The 17,306-nt window shown below is 40.4% G+C and overlaps 1 protein-coding gene across 4 annotated transcripts in view; it reads right to left on the bottom strand.

Annotated features, from left to right (window-relative positions):
- Window positions 1-1,726: 1,726 nt before the first annotated feature.
- LOC144728558 (uncharacterized) overlaps window positions 1,727-17,306 on the bottom strand; it is a 29,025-nt gene continuing 13,445 nt past the window's right edge. For 3 of the 4 annotated variants that reach the window (XM_078608073.1, XM_078608099.1, XM_078608081.1), the window contains exons 2-11: window positions 11,907-13,273; window positions 11,095-11,281; window positions 10,275-10,283; window positions 8,319-8,488; window positions 7,642-7,809; window positions 7,186-7,309; window positions 6,053-6,505; window positions 5,595-5,675; window positions 5,143-5,333; window positions 1,727-4,091 (exon numbers count right to left, since the gene is read on the bottom strand). In XM_078608073.1, the coding sequence (XP_078464199.1) occupies window positions 3,939-4,091; window positions 5,143-5,333; window positions 5,595-5,675; window positions 6,053-6,505; window positions 7,186-7,309; window positions 7,642-7,809; window positions 8,319-8,488; window positions 10,275-10,283; window positions 11,095-11,281; window positions 11,907-13,273 (2,903 nt within the window). In that variant the 3' untranslated portion in view covers window positions 1,727-3,938. Of the gene's footprint in view, window positions 4,092-5,142; window positions 5,334-5,594; window positions 5,676-6,052; window positions 6,506-7,185; window positions 7,310-7,641; window positions 7,810-8,318; window positions 8,489-10,274; window positions 10,284-11,094; window positions 11,282-11,906; window positions 13,274-14,575; window positions 14,737-17,306 lie in introns of all 4 variants that reach the window. The other variant, XM_078608089.1, reaches the window with a different exon arrangement.

Raw genomic sequence — 17,306 nt, forward strand, 5'->3', positions numbered from 1 at the left:
TGCCCACCCTCACAGTCGGGCATATTTGCGGAATAGACCACGCCGCCGTTGACCCTGGCCATTGACCGAGCAACCCAACGTTCCTACCAGCTCCCTCCGCAGGAATGTGTTTGCCTCGCACATTTTGTATTATTTGGTACCCCGGGGTACCGCCGTAAGGATCATTTGGCCTTTTAACAAGACTATGAGCGAGCACTTTAAGGCTGACACGGCACAGGATGCAGACCAAAAATAGAAATGCACTCTTACGCACGTAAAGATATTCCCCCACGCACACTTAACACACACTCGAAAATGTACACACATTCCACTCTCACAAATAAAATACACGCAAATTTCACTTTAAAAAGACACACATTAACAAACGTGTACAATGCACAACTCACCTCAGCTCATTATATGAAGATGCACGAAGAAATTGCACCACGGGCGGGTTAGGATCACACAGGGGACTTGATGCAACTGCAGTCATGTTGCATGAGGATTCTATTCCTGGCAGCTGATTGGCTGGCTAGCGGTGGGGGGCGGGTACAGGGCACTCGTCGACTTACGAACTTACGAACATTCGACTTACGAACTTTCGAACATACCTCTGAAACCTAACTCCATAATCTGTCAAGCCATACGGGTTACCCGTATTCTTGTAGAGGGGAAATTTTCAGGTCCACACGGCGTACAGCCGTTTCAATACGGGCAGCAAAGTTGTTGTTTTGTCTATTTGTTTGTGTTTCTCCCTTGTTATGGGACTTTGTAGGATTTATAAGGGCACAGGGTGACCAATAATGTCTGCATTTGCCTGTAATAAGGCACTGATATGTGGTTGACAGGTATGTAACTCGTTCCTAAGTAGAGGAGTCCCTGTACGGCTGAGTCGGCAAAAAACGGGCACTCCTTGCGAAGCAGCGCGTACGTCGAATTGTGCTGTACGAAGCACATTTTCTCCATTGACACGCATGTTATAAAGGGAGGGGGGGGGGGAGTGCGTTACCGAAAAACATTTTTAAAAGTAAAATTTAATTTCACTATTTTAGCCCCGGGGTTTACAAAATTCGTATAGCTATTATACTTAATAACATGAACATTAGAAAAATATATTGTTTTATAGATATATGTATTTATTATTTTATTATTTCCCTTCTACGTGACTTTACCGAAAGAACCAAGAAAAATAGTTACGAGTTTACTAACAAATAATGACGATTACAATTATTACTTACAAAGATGACGGTTTAAGGAGTAATTTCAGGGCTTCTTGACCTCTTCCGTGGACTGCTTGCAGCAGCAGCACACGTGATGCTAACAAAGGCAGCAGATCTACAATGGCTATGCCCCGACCGTGACATTGGACGCTGCCATGATGCGGTGACGCCATCAGAACGTTTTTTTCTTAGATTATTTTCATTAAATATTCTTTTTTGGTATAAAAAATTAAAATTTACAATTGTTTTTTCTTTTTCTTGAGCGCGTAACTGTAAACACCACAGCGTGTGAAGTATGTCCCTAAAAGATGAATCGCGAAACTGTTAATTCAAGTTGTGGTGGGGGGAGGGCATTACACGCGATCTTGATGCCTATGCAAATCGCTGCTTGGTAGGATTTGCACCGTTTTTTTTTCTGTACTCAGGCCCCTGATTAGTTTCTGAGATCTGATGAGATCTGGCACATTCCGAGTAATTTTTAAACGCATTAAATTAAGTTTTTGCGTATAAAACACAAACTGCAGTTATGAAGTGAAAGTGAATGATTTATTCCACAATTTAATCTAACAAAACCTAGTGATATTTCTGGCATCAAGGAAAAAAACTTACAAAACATTTTTCAATGCAAAAGATGTTAAATAAATACAAATAATTGTGTAACCAGTCATATTTGGCCAAACCCAGAGTACAAAAATATAACCAATATACGTACCTATACAGTTGCCTTACCTATGTAAACGAAGCTACCTCTGCTGAAATCATAACTTGTATTGTTCTTGACTTGCATCCAATGCGAAGCAAATTTCCTTAATAGCCACCGTTCTTGAACAAAAATTCTGACGAAGTTTCAAAACTCACTTGTGGTATATCGCTAAGAAATGACAGATTTTGGTTTTTTAGCAGTTGTGGTGACAATGAGCATGGTGGATTGACAGATAGTTGGTGTTCCATGAGTTAACACTGCATCAGGGCACGGGTGTCGGTGACATTGGCCACTGCGAGACAGTGTCCAGCTGCCATGGAATGTTTTACTCTGGACAGAAAAGCAACATTAAACAAGGCTGCAGGGCACACACAAGCCATGCAAAACACCACACGTCATAGTTGTTTTGTTTAAGAAAACACTACCGCTACCTCTAAAATCACAGAGCTTTTAGCTGAAGTGATTTACGCCGTCCTCTAACAGTACGTAACTATTACATTTGAACATCATGCTACTCCCTAAAGCATTTGCTAACATGTAAATCAGACAAGACGGTTACAATAGTTTTACTGTTAACAGCTGCCACTAATCACTTCCACATTTTTCTGTAACAAGAGGAACATAAAATAACAAATAAAACAGTAATAATATCCAGTTTTCCTGCAGTTTCGACAGCTGTGCAGGTGGCAGGAACCATCCATTAGTGATCAGGACACCACAGTAAGCAAGAGGCACCTCAATTTTCAACCTGCAGAATGTGCTACCATTCATCTCCAGGAAGGAGCTGATCAACTTGGGTAGATGCATACTCGCACGCATTTAAAAAATGATATTGACCAGGTTATTGGGGTCAAATTTTATATTGTTTTGGAAAAACCTGCACTCAATCATGTCCAACTTCTCCCATGGAGCCCTATGGATTACAAAATATTCTATCATCCCAGCCTTCAAGTATTCAACGCTATTTCCCCACCTTCATCTCAACAATTCATGTGATGGATCAACAAACTTACGGTATTACGGTCTATGGCACACTATTAAAACGGGTAAAACAGTTAAGTGCTGACTCGTATATACTGGCAAGCAGTATACTAAAATAAGTCACGGTATGCTGCATACAAGTTATATTTTGAATGATGTTGACTTCAAGAAAAATAAGTGCAACTTGTGAAGGTTACCAGTCTTGCCCAGCACGCTTTAAATAATGCTGACATATACAAAGTAGCAAATCTTAATTTGATCACAAGCAATCACTCATTGGTCTGAATGATAGCTCAGAACCATCAGTGAAACAGTACACAACTCCAAGATATATAGCAGAGGGAACCAGTGTGATAGAAATGTTTTCCACAGTGAATGCAAATGATATTCACGACATAAAATAGTCGACCTTATCTCCACTAACGCGAGTTCATTGATGTTAAAAATTAAACCAAGCCTCCTATCAATACTTTAAATCAATATATTTTTTCAGTGTATTGATGCCAATAAATATGGAGAGCAAGCCTAATATAAGTTAGCATGTGCCTCTGATCACCCAATTAGGGGAACAAACACATCTAAAACTTAAGACGTATTTATTTGTATTGTTTTTAGTAGTAAAAGTTCCACAGAATATGAATGGCACAGGTAATTTATCACAGTGGTTCAAGCCAACCAATCACATTTTTTCAACAGCTGGCAGCCAGATTGTTTTTTTCTAAATAAGCATACCGTGACTTAAATATAAAGAATGGCTCATCTTAATAATGTTTTATACTGGATCAAGCAATCAAGCTGATTTGATGTAACATTGTCATGGTTAAGATTCCAGATCACAATACAGATTTCTGTAATGAACATCAGGTAGTATATGCCAAGACCACATCGTATACTTCATATAGGGGGAGCAAAGTAAACTACAAATTCTGGCCACTGGACAGAGAGACCAACACCAATTAAGCAGCAACACGGTGGCATCTGGAAATTAGAGCTTGGAGTAGAGGACAGTGGCCCGAACGAAGGGCAGGGCGGCCACAGGGGTTACTTGTTGTTGCTCAGGGGCCTAAGTCTATCTTGATGTGCTCCTCATACCGTGCGATAACCAGCATAATGCCAAAACCCATGAGCAGCCCCAGGTTTTGCAGCAGGAAGCAGCCGAGTCTTCCATAGCTGTGGCTGTCAACCTCACAGTGCAGCATCTCAGGAAGCTGTAAAGGGCAGCAATATAAAAAGCAAATCATATGTTATCAAAAGCACAAGGCAGGAAAACACAAGCTATGTGATTGCTATGCACAATTATGGGACTATACATAGAAAGCTTTACACTTTTTAAATATAAGATATGAAAACTAAATGTCTGTGACATTTTGTATAACATAGCGAGGTATGGAGTGGTTTTAATTGCAACAATGGCCCCTGAGTATTTAAAACTAGAACAATGTGTAACCATGGCAACTGTGCTAGTCTATGGAACAGAGCAGAAATTGGTATCAATAAAGTTAGAAAAACTTTATTTATACGATTTATTTATACGGCTAATACGAGTGAATTATTTGATAACCCACTCATTTCAAAAGGTTAACACGTAACTTACTGTGTCATTGGTTACGTAGAGAAATTGGAATGACTAAAGTTATGCCACCTCAGGTGGTACCATCAAGTTCAATATATGATCGTAGCTCAAGGACTGTGTGTGGTAGGGTGATGCAATTTAATCAGCTAATGCCATTACTCAGTTTAACACGTAGGCTTTCGCGACCAATATTATTCATAATCAACGTTTTTCGGTTAGATCGCGTTATTTATAAATGTGTCGTAACCCTCCACCACCCGACATGGTCAAGCAGCAAAAAAAGTGTCACGTTGACAAAAAGACAAATAGTTCACTACTTTAGCCCACCGGTGTGTTGAAGCGTGAAACCACAACATTTACAATTTTTGAGTACGACGTTTCGCTGGTAATTGCATCCAGCATCATCGGGCAATGATTCTGGATTCTGGCGAATTGCCCGATGATGCTGGATGCAATTACCAGTGAAACGTCGTACTCACAAATTGTAAATGTTGTGGTTTCACGTTTCAACACACCGGTCGGCTAAAGTAGTGAACTATTTGTCTTTTTGTCAACGTGACACTTTTTTTGCTGATTGGCCGTGTCGGGTGGTGGAGGGTTACGATACATTTATAAATAACGCGATCTAACCCAAAAACGTTGATTATGAATGCCATTGCTGTACATTCAATGGTCAGCAAACGCACCATGTCCACAAGAGCCACGTAGAGAAAGATCCCAGCCGTCGCAGCAAAGATCCAGGTGGTGACGCTGTGTGTGTACTGCCCCACCGCCGTGCCAATGACCAATCCCAGGTAGCCCAGCAATGCTGACAGCAGATTGTACACAATAGCCTGCTTCACTGACATGCCTGCTTTGAGCAGGACTGCAAAGTCACCTGCACAGAACCAATACAACAACACAAGTTGAGATGCATATGCATAGAAATGGCAAAACACAACCGTCAACCTTTAATTCTCACATGCCAGCTTCAAGCAGTTTACGTGTATCCAACTTAGAGCATTTGCTTATTATAAATTACAGTATATTTAAAACGTAATGAAGTTGGTTATAAAACAAGTGCTTCATCGCATGTAATTTTAATCTTCAATCATTTATGGCCTTAATGAAAAATGATCAAACAAAGTGGCTTTCTTACCAAGCTCATGAGGCAGCTCATGACAGAAGACAGCGATTGAGGTGCTGAGTCCAACACTGGTACTATCGCTGAATGCAGCCCCTGCAAGGAAATTCATCATGACCAGAGTATGTGCACAATCCACAAAAAATACTTGGTTAGGTCATTAAGAGAACAAATTGAATATGCTTAAGTTATTTAAAGCAAATCCCTGAATACAATAGACTATATATTTATAATTTGTAGGTTATATGAAGTGAACTTAACAGGCCACCATTCTAAAGGTCGCCAATGAGTGGCAAATGTGTCTTTGGGCAAATTACGTATTTTCGTTAATCCTAGGCCACCCGATTCTGCTCAGTGTATCTCATATTATTTCTTTACAGACATGCATGCATAACAATTGATTGACACCCATACACAAACACCTACATATGCATGGCAATAAACCCATGAGACGCACGGGTGAGGATGCGTACCGATGGCCAGGCCGTCACTGAAGTTGTGCACGCCGTCGCCAAGGATGACCATCCACGCGATGCTGGATACCCCGGCATCGCGCACGTCCTCCACCGCCTCCTCCTCTCCCGTGCAGTGGCCATGCGAATGGTGATGGTGCAGGTGGTGGTGGTGATGGTGGTGGTGGTTGCTCGACTTGTCCGACACCCCCGAGGCCGAGGTTGTCATGGTAGGCGTAGCCGCCTCTCCGTCGGACATATCGTAACCACCAACCTGTTTTCCATCTGCTTGAGCTCCCACTGGCTGCTTCTGCGGTTGCTCATCATGATAGTGATCGTCTTCATCATCGTGTGACCCATGGCAGATCATGGCCTCCTCTTCCGGAGGCACGGAATGGTTATGATGGTCCTCGTGTGACTTGGATGCATGTGTTGCTGCACCATTCACGTCGCAAGAGTAGTGGTGCTGGTGGTCTAATGAGAAACAATACAAGTTGTATGCAGATGCTCGGTCGCACCTATTTAACATTTCCAAACATGTGCCCAAGCTTTTAATGGTCTATGCAATAATCCAATGTTCAACATCAAGTTAATACTTAAGATCAATTGATTTGTTTACAACTGCATGAAACAGCTTGATGCTCCATGATGCTTTCCAGTGATTAATTTAAATGTGAAAAGGTTAAGAATGGTATGTACATACATTTACCAAAAGGTGAATAGCTTTGTTAAGCCATATTAAAAATGTTGTTCTGCTCACTTTATTTAAAACCCATGTCACCGAGTTCAATTCATGTATGCAGCCCAAAATCTAATATAGGAAGCCTGCAGGGCTAGGTAGGAACATGCTTTTCTGTTATAAAGGCTAGCAATGCTCTTAAACGTTCATTCTGCAGTTAATACATAATGCATTTATTTTTAAAAAGCTGCCTGTCCCAGAAAATAGTCTTTGAGCCACAGTGACCTTAAACCACATCGATAAGATAAGAAAACAAACACCGATGTCTGCACACACACACATCTACAATTAACCTTTAATACAAGAGGCAACAGAGGACAACCCTGTACACTACTTTTATATTTTGAGAAAACCTCAATATGCCAGAGAACTGCCGAGCATGTCCACACTTCCCAGGGGCAGGCTGATGACTCACTGTTGTGTTGCTTAACAGAGATCAGCTCGAGTTCTGTGCTGCCAGACAGGTTGTGGTTGGACAATTTCCTTCCAACACACTTCTCTGCCTCTTTAACCTTGCGCCCTTTCTTCTTCTTTTTGTTCTGAAAATAAACGCAGTGACCGACATTTACTTTGTTGAGATGATTTTTTCATAAAAGGAAATGTTTAAAATCAACAAATCAAATGACTTTTAAATGTTGTGTTTATGCTAGGAATTAACATCACAAAACTATTTATTTTACCGACACGATAGGTTACAAGTAATTAATTTGTACATAATTTATATTTCAAAGGTTATGATGTATTCCCAAACTTTATACAATTAAAATTAAAATGAGCTCATGTTCAAATATTTTTGCAATCAATCTCAAGCAAAACAAAACATGTCAGTGCCAATATCCTTTTTTTTAATCAGGTTGCAGCCACATCTTACCTTATCTGGTTTGTAGTGCTTGAAAAGTGCCAGCAAGTGTTCCACAATAAACATGAGGTAAATACCACCTAGGCCAGTGAGGCCCTTCCAGATTCCGTCCAGATGATTGTCACTGTCCAGGATGTGGTCGTGGTCATCATGTCCATTATGTGAATGCGAGTTTTGCGACTGCACACAGCACACAGTTTCACTTAAGAGCAGTGCTTGTGTAAATCTGCAATGTCCGAGTGGAAAAAAATACATTCTCATGATAACGCACGCTATGTGCGAAATTATGTGCCACATAAAAAAAATGGTAAGTAGGGCACTATTTTACAATACCGACTCAGTTATTAGCTGTGATACCGACTTATTCGCGGGAAAAAAACTCTCTTAACCTAGCCTATGAAACTCAGTTTGAATTGCAGTGTACAAACATCATCACTGGAGACAAAGGTGGCTGAGCCCAGTGCTTCCGACACACTCCTTGTGTACCGTACAAGGCAAAAACAGCACTTGCCTCCATACATCTGCATTTGTTTTTGTGCTAAATGTGCACAATTGCATAACTGCATGCTGAGCAGCATGAAAAGAGGGCTTCTTGTGCTTATGCACATATGCAACGTGCGTGTGTGGTGTTAGAACGAGACCCATCGGTCGGCAGACCGTGCAGGTACACACGCACGCTCCAAACGTACGTGGGGCAGAAGGTGCAGCAAGGCGTCACCGCTCAGCGTGCCCACAGCCAGAGCAACCAAAAAGGTCAGCAGGTACTTGAAAAACACCTGGTTCATCATCGGCACAATGGCCACGCCCAGCAGAGATAGCATGGAAATGATGGTGATGGAAAGGAAGCCCCAGCCCCAGGCTGCAACAGCAAGGTAACGAGAATCATGCACATTTCTCAGCAAGACACATACATTGCTGCATACAAAGGCCAATCCGAAATATTGCAGAATGAGGTTTAGTTCCATTACAGGTTGTACAAGATATGGGTTGTGATGAAAATCGACAGCTTACAAATGAATGTACCGTGGTCGTAAATGTTACAATTTCTGCTTTGTAAATTAATTAAACCATTTGCATTTATTTCTAACAATGTTGTCTATAAAGGCATGTATTCAAAGTAGAAGCCCCATTAGTGGAAATTCTAGTCATTACATGTTTAAAGCCACACATGTTTAAACCCTAGATACAAATATTTCAAATGTGGTGGCAATAACTCATAGTGTGGGCCCCGAGTCCATCACCACAGTTCACCGAGCTTTAACAAAGAGTCATGACAGAATATTAGCTTTGACACTTAAATAAATTACGTGTATATTCACTTTATTGCATTGCATTCAATCAAGTGTCAAGAATGACAGCCAACAGCGACTTGTTCATCAGCTCGTGACAACCACACATTGATATGGATCCCTTCCATATACCATTCTCCACCTATTCCAACACATATATACATTTTGGGATACCCAAGTAAACACCGTGTATTGTCACTTACTTTAGTACAATGGCGAGTGCCAAGATATATTTATGTGTGAAGCTTAGTTGGGCTATGGGTCCCTTTATAGTGTTAAGGCAGTAAGTTGCCACTAGACACTGATGCTCTCTCACAGTTGAGATCCATCCACATATCAAGCTTCTCACCCAATTTCACGCTGGAAAGAACTGATGTGTGGATGGGGATGCTAAAATAGCACCGTGTATGGTGAAACTACACATAACTATGATTTATTGCGGAATTCGTGTGCACATATTGCCTATAGACTCCATATTGGAATGTTTAAAAGAGGTCAAAACAATCTACTTGGATATCAAGCACGTAAGGAATTGCAAGTTTAGATACAAAAACTATGTAAATTAAGCCACATTTTGGTACCTCATGAGGCCGTAGAATTACAGCTTTATTACTGACAATTGACAACCTTCTGTCAATCCACTACTGCATCAATGCCTCTCCCATGCAATGTTAGTCATGGGGGGTTGTTTAACCATACTTTACCATGCTGGTTAATGTAGTTGTTGAAGGGGGGCCCAAGACTGGTTTAGATATCATTTGCAATTGATGTTGGTGAAGGCTGAAAATCAAACTCTCGCAACTGGGTTCACAGCACAGTGCGCTAACCACTGTGCGATCAGTGAAACAAGTGATATATAAGACGGTCTTGGCCCCTCCTCCTGAACCAACCCACAAGCGGGTGAAGTATGATGAAATATGCCCAATAACCAACATGGCATTGGGAGGTACAGATCCTGCACTGGATTGACATTATATAAGAAAGAAAATCCTTCTGAAAATAAAATACACTTTTAATTTAAGTAACATATCAAATTCAGTTAAGCTTATTAATGAGAAAATATTTTAATAATTTTAAAAGTTCCCTTTGTCAATAACGAAAAATCTTGCAGCCCAGAATAAACCAACCATGTGTATATTTATATCCAAGAAAAAGAGCAACCTCATTCTCACTGTTGCTAGATAGCAGTGATCCTCTTGTGCTGTTTTATTTTAAGCACAATGCACAAATTTGCACACCACTCATGTATTTGAATTGACAATAAAGAATATCATATTGCAGTATTAGCTAAGAATAAGGAAATTTACATGTTCAGAAATGGTGATGCATTTACTTATAAAAATGTGAGCAGCTTACCAGACGCATCTGCAGGCAGTTGTTTAGGCAGAAAGTGCAAGGGATGGGAAATAACAGTTGTGGTTAGGTTAACGGCATTACAGCAGACATCCATCAAGAACGGCGATTGTGCATGCAATACTTGTAGTATTTAAAAAGCATTTACTGGTAATTAAAATGCATTTAATAATTGTAAATTTTAATTATAGATTAAAAAAACTGTTTCCAACACGTTATTAGACTTTAATGAATATGCATGACTGTCTGTTGAATTTTCTCTTGTCGAATCTTACCAAGCTATTGCTGATGAAATTAAAAATAAATCACTCAAGCTCTATTAAGACCAAAAGAATCAGAACGAAAGACGAAAAACACTAAGTTTATTAGATAAGCTCCAGTGGGCACTACAATTGTTGGAATGTTTCCCAATTAACAACATGTTCTGAAATAAATCACAATTATCTTTTTTTTAAGATAATAGGAATTTATGCAATGCACCCTTAAGTATCCTTTGCGCCTTGATTACTGTATTTGATACGAGCAGTGTTTTGTCAAAGTTAGGAAAATGTGCATTGTGGCCCGTCCTCGGGGTACAACCAGTTTAATTCAATTTACATTATTTTCTAAGACCCTACACATTACATTATATGGTCACAGAAAATAATTAATGTAAATTGAATAAAATTGGCTGTACGACGGGGACAATCCAAAGCTCACAATTTCCTACATATAACTCATATGCAATGGTCATATAAATTGTGAGTCAGGTACACCGTTTATGCAAGAGACTTGAATCAACACTTTAAAGTTAACATTATCATGAATCATGGTGAAAATGTACCTGGCATGTTGGAGTCGGTGCTTGATGGCAAATCAATTGTGTTGGGAGGCTCTGGATGTTTGAGACAGGCCTGGCTGTCAATTTGGTAGAGGATGGCTGGACACAGGTAGGAGAACAGTTCAGTGTTGATCACAGCACTATCTACATCCAAGCCAAAGTTGTGGAATAGTCGGCTCGCGTTCAGGCACTGTGGAAGAACAGCATAAAATCAAATTTCACTTTGGTACATAACGTGCACATTGCAAACACGTGTGAACATACACGTGCTCACATATGCAGTGTGTACATATTCATAACTCAAGGCTTTGCTCAAACTGACCCAAACAATCCACAATTAATGGATATTTTGTCAGACGTTATATTTTCTTAAATGGTAATGGTTCACATTGCATCTGGAAAGCAAATTTTCAAACTAAACGTGGTTTTATAGAAACAACACGAGGCTTCCGAGAATTTAGAAGCCAGTTATATGACTTATAGTTCAATCAGATCTTAAGAGACATGGCAGTTGACCAAATTGTCTTTGCCAACATACAATAATGAGTTTCCCAATTCCTAACAGAGTTTTAACACGATTATACATCTTGTGCATTGTACCCAAGATGGATAATCATTGCAAGCATTGGCCAGAGATAAAAGGTCAAGGCCAACATCACCAATATAATTTATTTTATGTCAATGACTTTTAATTCTCATTTTCCAACATAAATTAATAAGAAAATTAAAATAAACTAATTTACATGTAGGCAATGAATTTTAATTAAAAAAACATTTTTTACATTCATGCGAGATATAGAAAACCAAGGTGTTACCTCATCATGCACATGCCCGTTTTCAGCCATTGCGTGCAGCTCCAGTTCATTGTGATCCCCGGTGTCATGGTGATGATCAGCATCCCGCCCCAAGTGTCTCTGTACCCTTTTTGACCATTGCTCAATCTGCTTTGTGCTTGATGGAGACTCCTGGGTAGCAGCCGCAGCAGTCCCTGCAGTGCTTGTTTGACTCTTTCCAATGTGTTGCTTTATTCTCCTCCTAGATGGTTTTGGGGATTTTTGCATGAGACGCTGTGCAGCACGTGGAATCTCTGTTTGACTGACAAGACTTTCTGTGCCATTACTGGATGTGGGCTTGTGTGGAACGAACTGTCTGCTTACCATGTGAGACTGTCCCCCTCTGCTACTTGGTTGACTACTGGTGCCATTTAGAGGGCTGGCATCTGTGCGTGCATGAACATACCGACTCTCCGTCAGTCCGTCATTTTCTACACGTGCGTGGACATGCACGTGCAAGTGCTGTGTGATAGGAGTCTTTGTACTGCCAATGGAGTGTTCAGGAACAGAGTTATTTCCCGTAGCCTGGTTGTGACCATGCCTGCTTTTATCGTGATTGTGGGCAACATCATGATCGTGTGTGTGATCATGGTCCTGCTCATGAATGTGGTCATGGCCTACTCCATGGTTATGATCCTGTGGGTGTTTGTGTTCAAGTGTTGGGTCTTGTTCAAGAGCATGTACTTCTTCATGTGTGTGTTTAAGCGCGACAGCTTGATCATTTTCATTCTGCTGCTCGTGCACATTACTGCTTGTGTGCTCGTGGCCATGACCTTTGCCATGACTATGATCGCCCTGCTCCTCCTGTTTTCCACGAGCATGAACATGTGCATGGCCTCCGTCATGTGAGTTGGAGTGACTGCTGGTGTGTGCAGCTCTGAAGCCTGCCTCAGGAAAACGCACAACCCCCAGTCCTAGGCTAGCCAGAAGCTTCTCCAGTCCCTGGAAAGAAAGCCCCTTGTCGGAGCCGTACCGCAAGAACAGAAGCTGCAAATAATACTTTTGCTTCTCCGCTGCTACTGAGTTCACAGACGGCTTCTGCCTCGTGTTCCTGCTCGGGTAGGGTTCCTCGCTGATCTGGTAGTCGTGGTGGGGGTCGCCGCGATTGTCGTCCCCCCCGTCGCTGGCTGGCTGTGCGTCAGGGGGGTTGGCATCCCGTGGGTCATCACGCGTGTGTAGGGCGTGCCCGTGCCCGTTGTCGTCCTCGTATTGCTGGGCCGAATCGGGGCTCACGCCATGGTGATCATGAGAGTGGCCGTGGTCCTCATTGCAGCAGTGGCCATGGAAGAGCAGGGTCGTCAGGAGGCAGACGAAGCAGAATTTGGTGTGCCCCTTGCTGCCTCTCATCACTACAAACAAGAATGAGCAACAACCACTACAGCTCAGTCTCCTTCTGACAGCCAAGCTGTTTCAATGTATGAATCAAAAATAATAATGATTTTAAAAACAACATTTCAATGTGCAGCATGGCAGACAAAATCATGCTGCGTAATATAAAACGATGACGCAGACGGTGTCAATGGAAACATGACATCAGTAACGTTTTTTTCTAACCAGTCACATTATGTACTGCTAGAATGCATAACACACATGACCAACCTTAATGTCAACAGTGCAAAGTTAATGTAGTTTTTAATATTGTAATATTTTAAATGAATATGTAATACCAACAGTTTGAACCAATAATTAAGGGACAAATTATTGTATTAAATACAACCAAAAAGCCCAACTTAATTCACAAGTTAAACATGACTTCTAATACCAAAAAAAGGGAAAATAACATCAACATGCCAGGTGGTTCAATCTATAACGTTCATACAATAACATCGTAATCACATTTTTTTTCCAGCGTGAACCATACTTGGGTCGGCTGTACCATTTACGAGAATAATTCACAAGTCCGTACAATAAGAGTGTCTGGATTTTTTTTAATAATAATATAATCCATTTGTGCGTGCAGCAGCATGCATCAGACACACCGAAGAGTTTTCCCACAAATTAGCCACAGCCATGTGTACATTAATTGTCAGCCACCTCATTAGAGACATGCACTTACTCTGCCTTCATCGAATTGGGTTGACACCATTTGGCAAAGCTTACTGCAAATTACACTGTATTTAAAACAGACTACATTTGAAAAAAAAAGTTGAAATCTAACCTTTAGTCTTATTAAATTCTTTGTGTCATGGTTATATTTTTTAAAAATTATAATGCATTAAATACAAACACCACAAATGCATTATTTAAATAAAAAATACATTATACATGGATGCATTGGTGTGCTTATTCTATTTTAAACAGATATATTATATGCAGTGAATCAATCACAAGATACCTTTCAAGCATAAGGATATTAATTAAATTATTTCATTCTTAAAATTTATGTTCACGATGTGTACTGTAAGATGTGCTGGTCAAGATTTAGTTTTAACTATTTTAAATATTACATTTTAATAAAAGAACAACAAACGCACAGTAATACATTTTCAACGCCATACGGAATCCAACATACAAAAGGACACTACTGGATCACAACAAAATATAACCACCTTCAACATTGAACTTAAATCGTTAGTTCGGAACCTAAACTGCAAATGTATTACAAGAGTCAAACGAGTATTATTATTAGGTTTAGGACAAAGCTGCATTACCTTCAAATGTGAGCCACCACCTTAGCCGCAGCTGTAGGCTACAAGGCGAGAAGGCGAGAAGGCGATACGTGCTGCCCTGAGCAAGGCAGCGGCTAACTGCGAAGCTCAGCGCCCACTTCACTATCAGTCTTGTGTCACACGCTTGGGAAGGCGACAATTATCTGTTGGGCACAATTCAGCTCAACCCGTCCCCATTTGGAGGTAGCGTTCACTCCCAAACTCTTAAATGCACCACAACATTGTCTTCCCCACGTAATTTCCTAAGCCAGAGGACTGATAGTCTGCCCTCTATCACTCACCAAGTGGCCCCCCAGGTGTGTAAATTCACTTGAGCTCATAATAGCAATCACACCATGGGTTATGCAATCATCTAACACAACTGGTGGGGAATACGTCAAAATCAAGGTCATTAACTATCATCTAAACAATTCTTACAATACATTACTACAATAACTGTAGTTGACACTGCAATTGATCTTCAGATATATGTACAGGCTAAGTTCTTAAATGAATATGTATTGAGTAATCATTGCAGAATTCAGCTGAGGGCCTGTTTTTGTTTTGCTGTCTTGCCCAAGATCGCATTTGGTGTTAAAAAATCTGCAGGATTTGATGTACTTCTGCAATTTGTACTTATACACTTAATTTTTTTTTATTTCGTGACTTGCTTAGTTTTCCTGATTCTGAAATTGAGAGGCCTTGCTGTGGTATTTTAAATCAAAATGTGTCTTTAAAACTGCATCTGTTGTGTATGTCACTCAAGATTTAGTTAAAATGTAAGTTTGGTTCATAATACAAACGTTTTAGAATGGAGAGCATGTGGATGCAGCACCTCATAAACTCTTAATATTATACTGGCAAAGTGAAACATTCCATCATGGGACATTCCAATTAACATGGGCACTGAGCTCTCTTTCTCTTCCCATATGTTACCTCTGTAGGATCTCATACCTCCACCTGTGCAGCATATTCTTGCACGTGACATATCCTAACCTCAGCTATCGTCGACAATCTCATCCACACCTTAAACACATTCTGACTTGATTATTGTAACTCGCTCCCCGACAGCGTGCCCAAATCTCTCATCTCAAAAACAATTACCTTAGCAGGCTGCTCCATAAATGATACGCTGATCGCGCCACTAAGTCCCAATTCAATCCTGGACCAATTTCAAGATCACATTTATCATCTTTAAGATTCTTCACAGTCTCTTCCCTGACTACCTCCCCCCCCCATCTCAATATACTCCCATCCGTGCCCTCTCCAGTCAACATTCAGCTTACTCATTCTCCTCTCCTGCTTCCATGGCCTACGACTCCCTTCCCCCCCAGCCATCTCTGCTGTTGACTCCCTGACCCTTCTCAAGTCCCAGATCGAGACCTTGTTTCTGTACAGTGTCTATGGCAGCCTCAAGAGAATAATAACAATCCTCAAGCCAAAACGGTGAAGCAAAGAAATGTTAAAAGTACACCGCTTAGCAGGTTTCTCAATGCAGTGAGTACACCACTATCTGATCACTTGTCAAAGGGGGCCCTCTGTTCAGATTGACGCTAAACTCAGTGCTATCCATCACAAGGACCATGCATGCACGTATGGCCCTGCTGGATTATGTAATGCATCTTTTATAGTCATATCCTCTCTATCCCCCATTAATCACACCAATATGGTCTCCTGCCCTTTCAAAAGGCATTGATAAAAACTACTTGAATGCAGTCACTTGTACATTTTTTAATGAAATGTTCCCTTTGAAAACATATTGTACTTTGTGTTTAATGTGACAAGCAAATGAGAAAACAATAAAAGGGAAATTTTTGAAGCTTGATATTTAAAATCATGCACTTTATTATTTGTCAAAAAGCTTCCTCAAATATAGTATGTGCTTGCTATATAAAGGCCTACAAAATCATCACAGCCTTATTCTATTTTTAAACAGGCTCATATACGGCAATTATAATAAAAATGTGTTCAGTTCTCATACTTTTTCAAGCAAAGCCTGAAAGACATATCTGTCTTTCATCAGCATGAAAGACGGGAATATACATTTACGGAACCTGAGGATGTCAATAAGGTAAGGTAGCTAAATATGTTTCAATCTGTGTTTCTAATGTCATGTGTAGTATAGCACAGTGAATTGCGAGCTGTGATTGAAATGTGTTATACAGTACTCAACTTGGCATCTTCTTCCAAAAGCCTGCAGCATCACACCAACTTGATATAGCAATATTTCACAATGCTCTATGGTATTTCAGTTTAAGCACAGGACACAGTATTTTATCAAATTATTTACAGCCTTACTGCAAAGCACAAGTCCATATTTCACCATCTGTCCTTGAAAATCACTTAAAAACCTGAAGCCATTTATGCTACCCGTCAACAGCATGGGCGACTTATATTTAATGTTTGTAAGTTATGCTGGTCGACAAAATCCCATCATAGCCACTGGTGAACCATGCTTGAAGTCAATTCAGTCACCACGTAGACAATCTTCCTGAAGGTAATTTACCTCAAGTCAACCTCATTTACCAACAAAGAATATGCAGAGTAAAATAAATACAATTGTGTCAACTTGTTTATAAAACGTATCTACGAAAACCACAGAACACTTAATACCTGGATTTTAAATTTCACGTCAAATCATGCTGAATGAACAAGACTAACATATTAGTCAATTATGGAAGGTTAGACCATCATTATAACAAAACATTTGGTTAGATTTTTTCATGCAAGGATG

This window comes from Lampetra planeri, chromosome 2 (assembly GCF_965212315.1).
Source record: "Lampetra planeri chromosome 2, kcLamPlan1.2.h2, whole genome shotgun sequence".
NCBI lineage: Eukaryota > Metazoa > Chordata > Hyperoartia > Petromyzontiformes > Petromyzontidae > Lampetra > Lampetra planeri.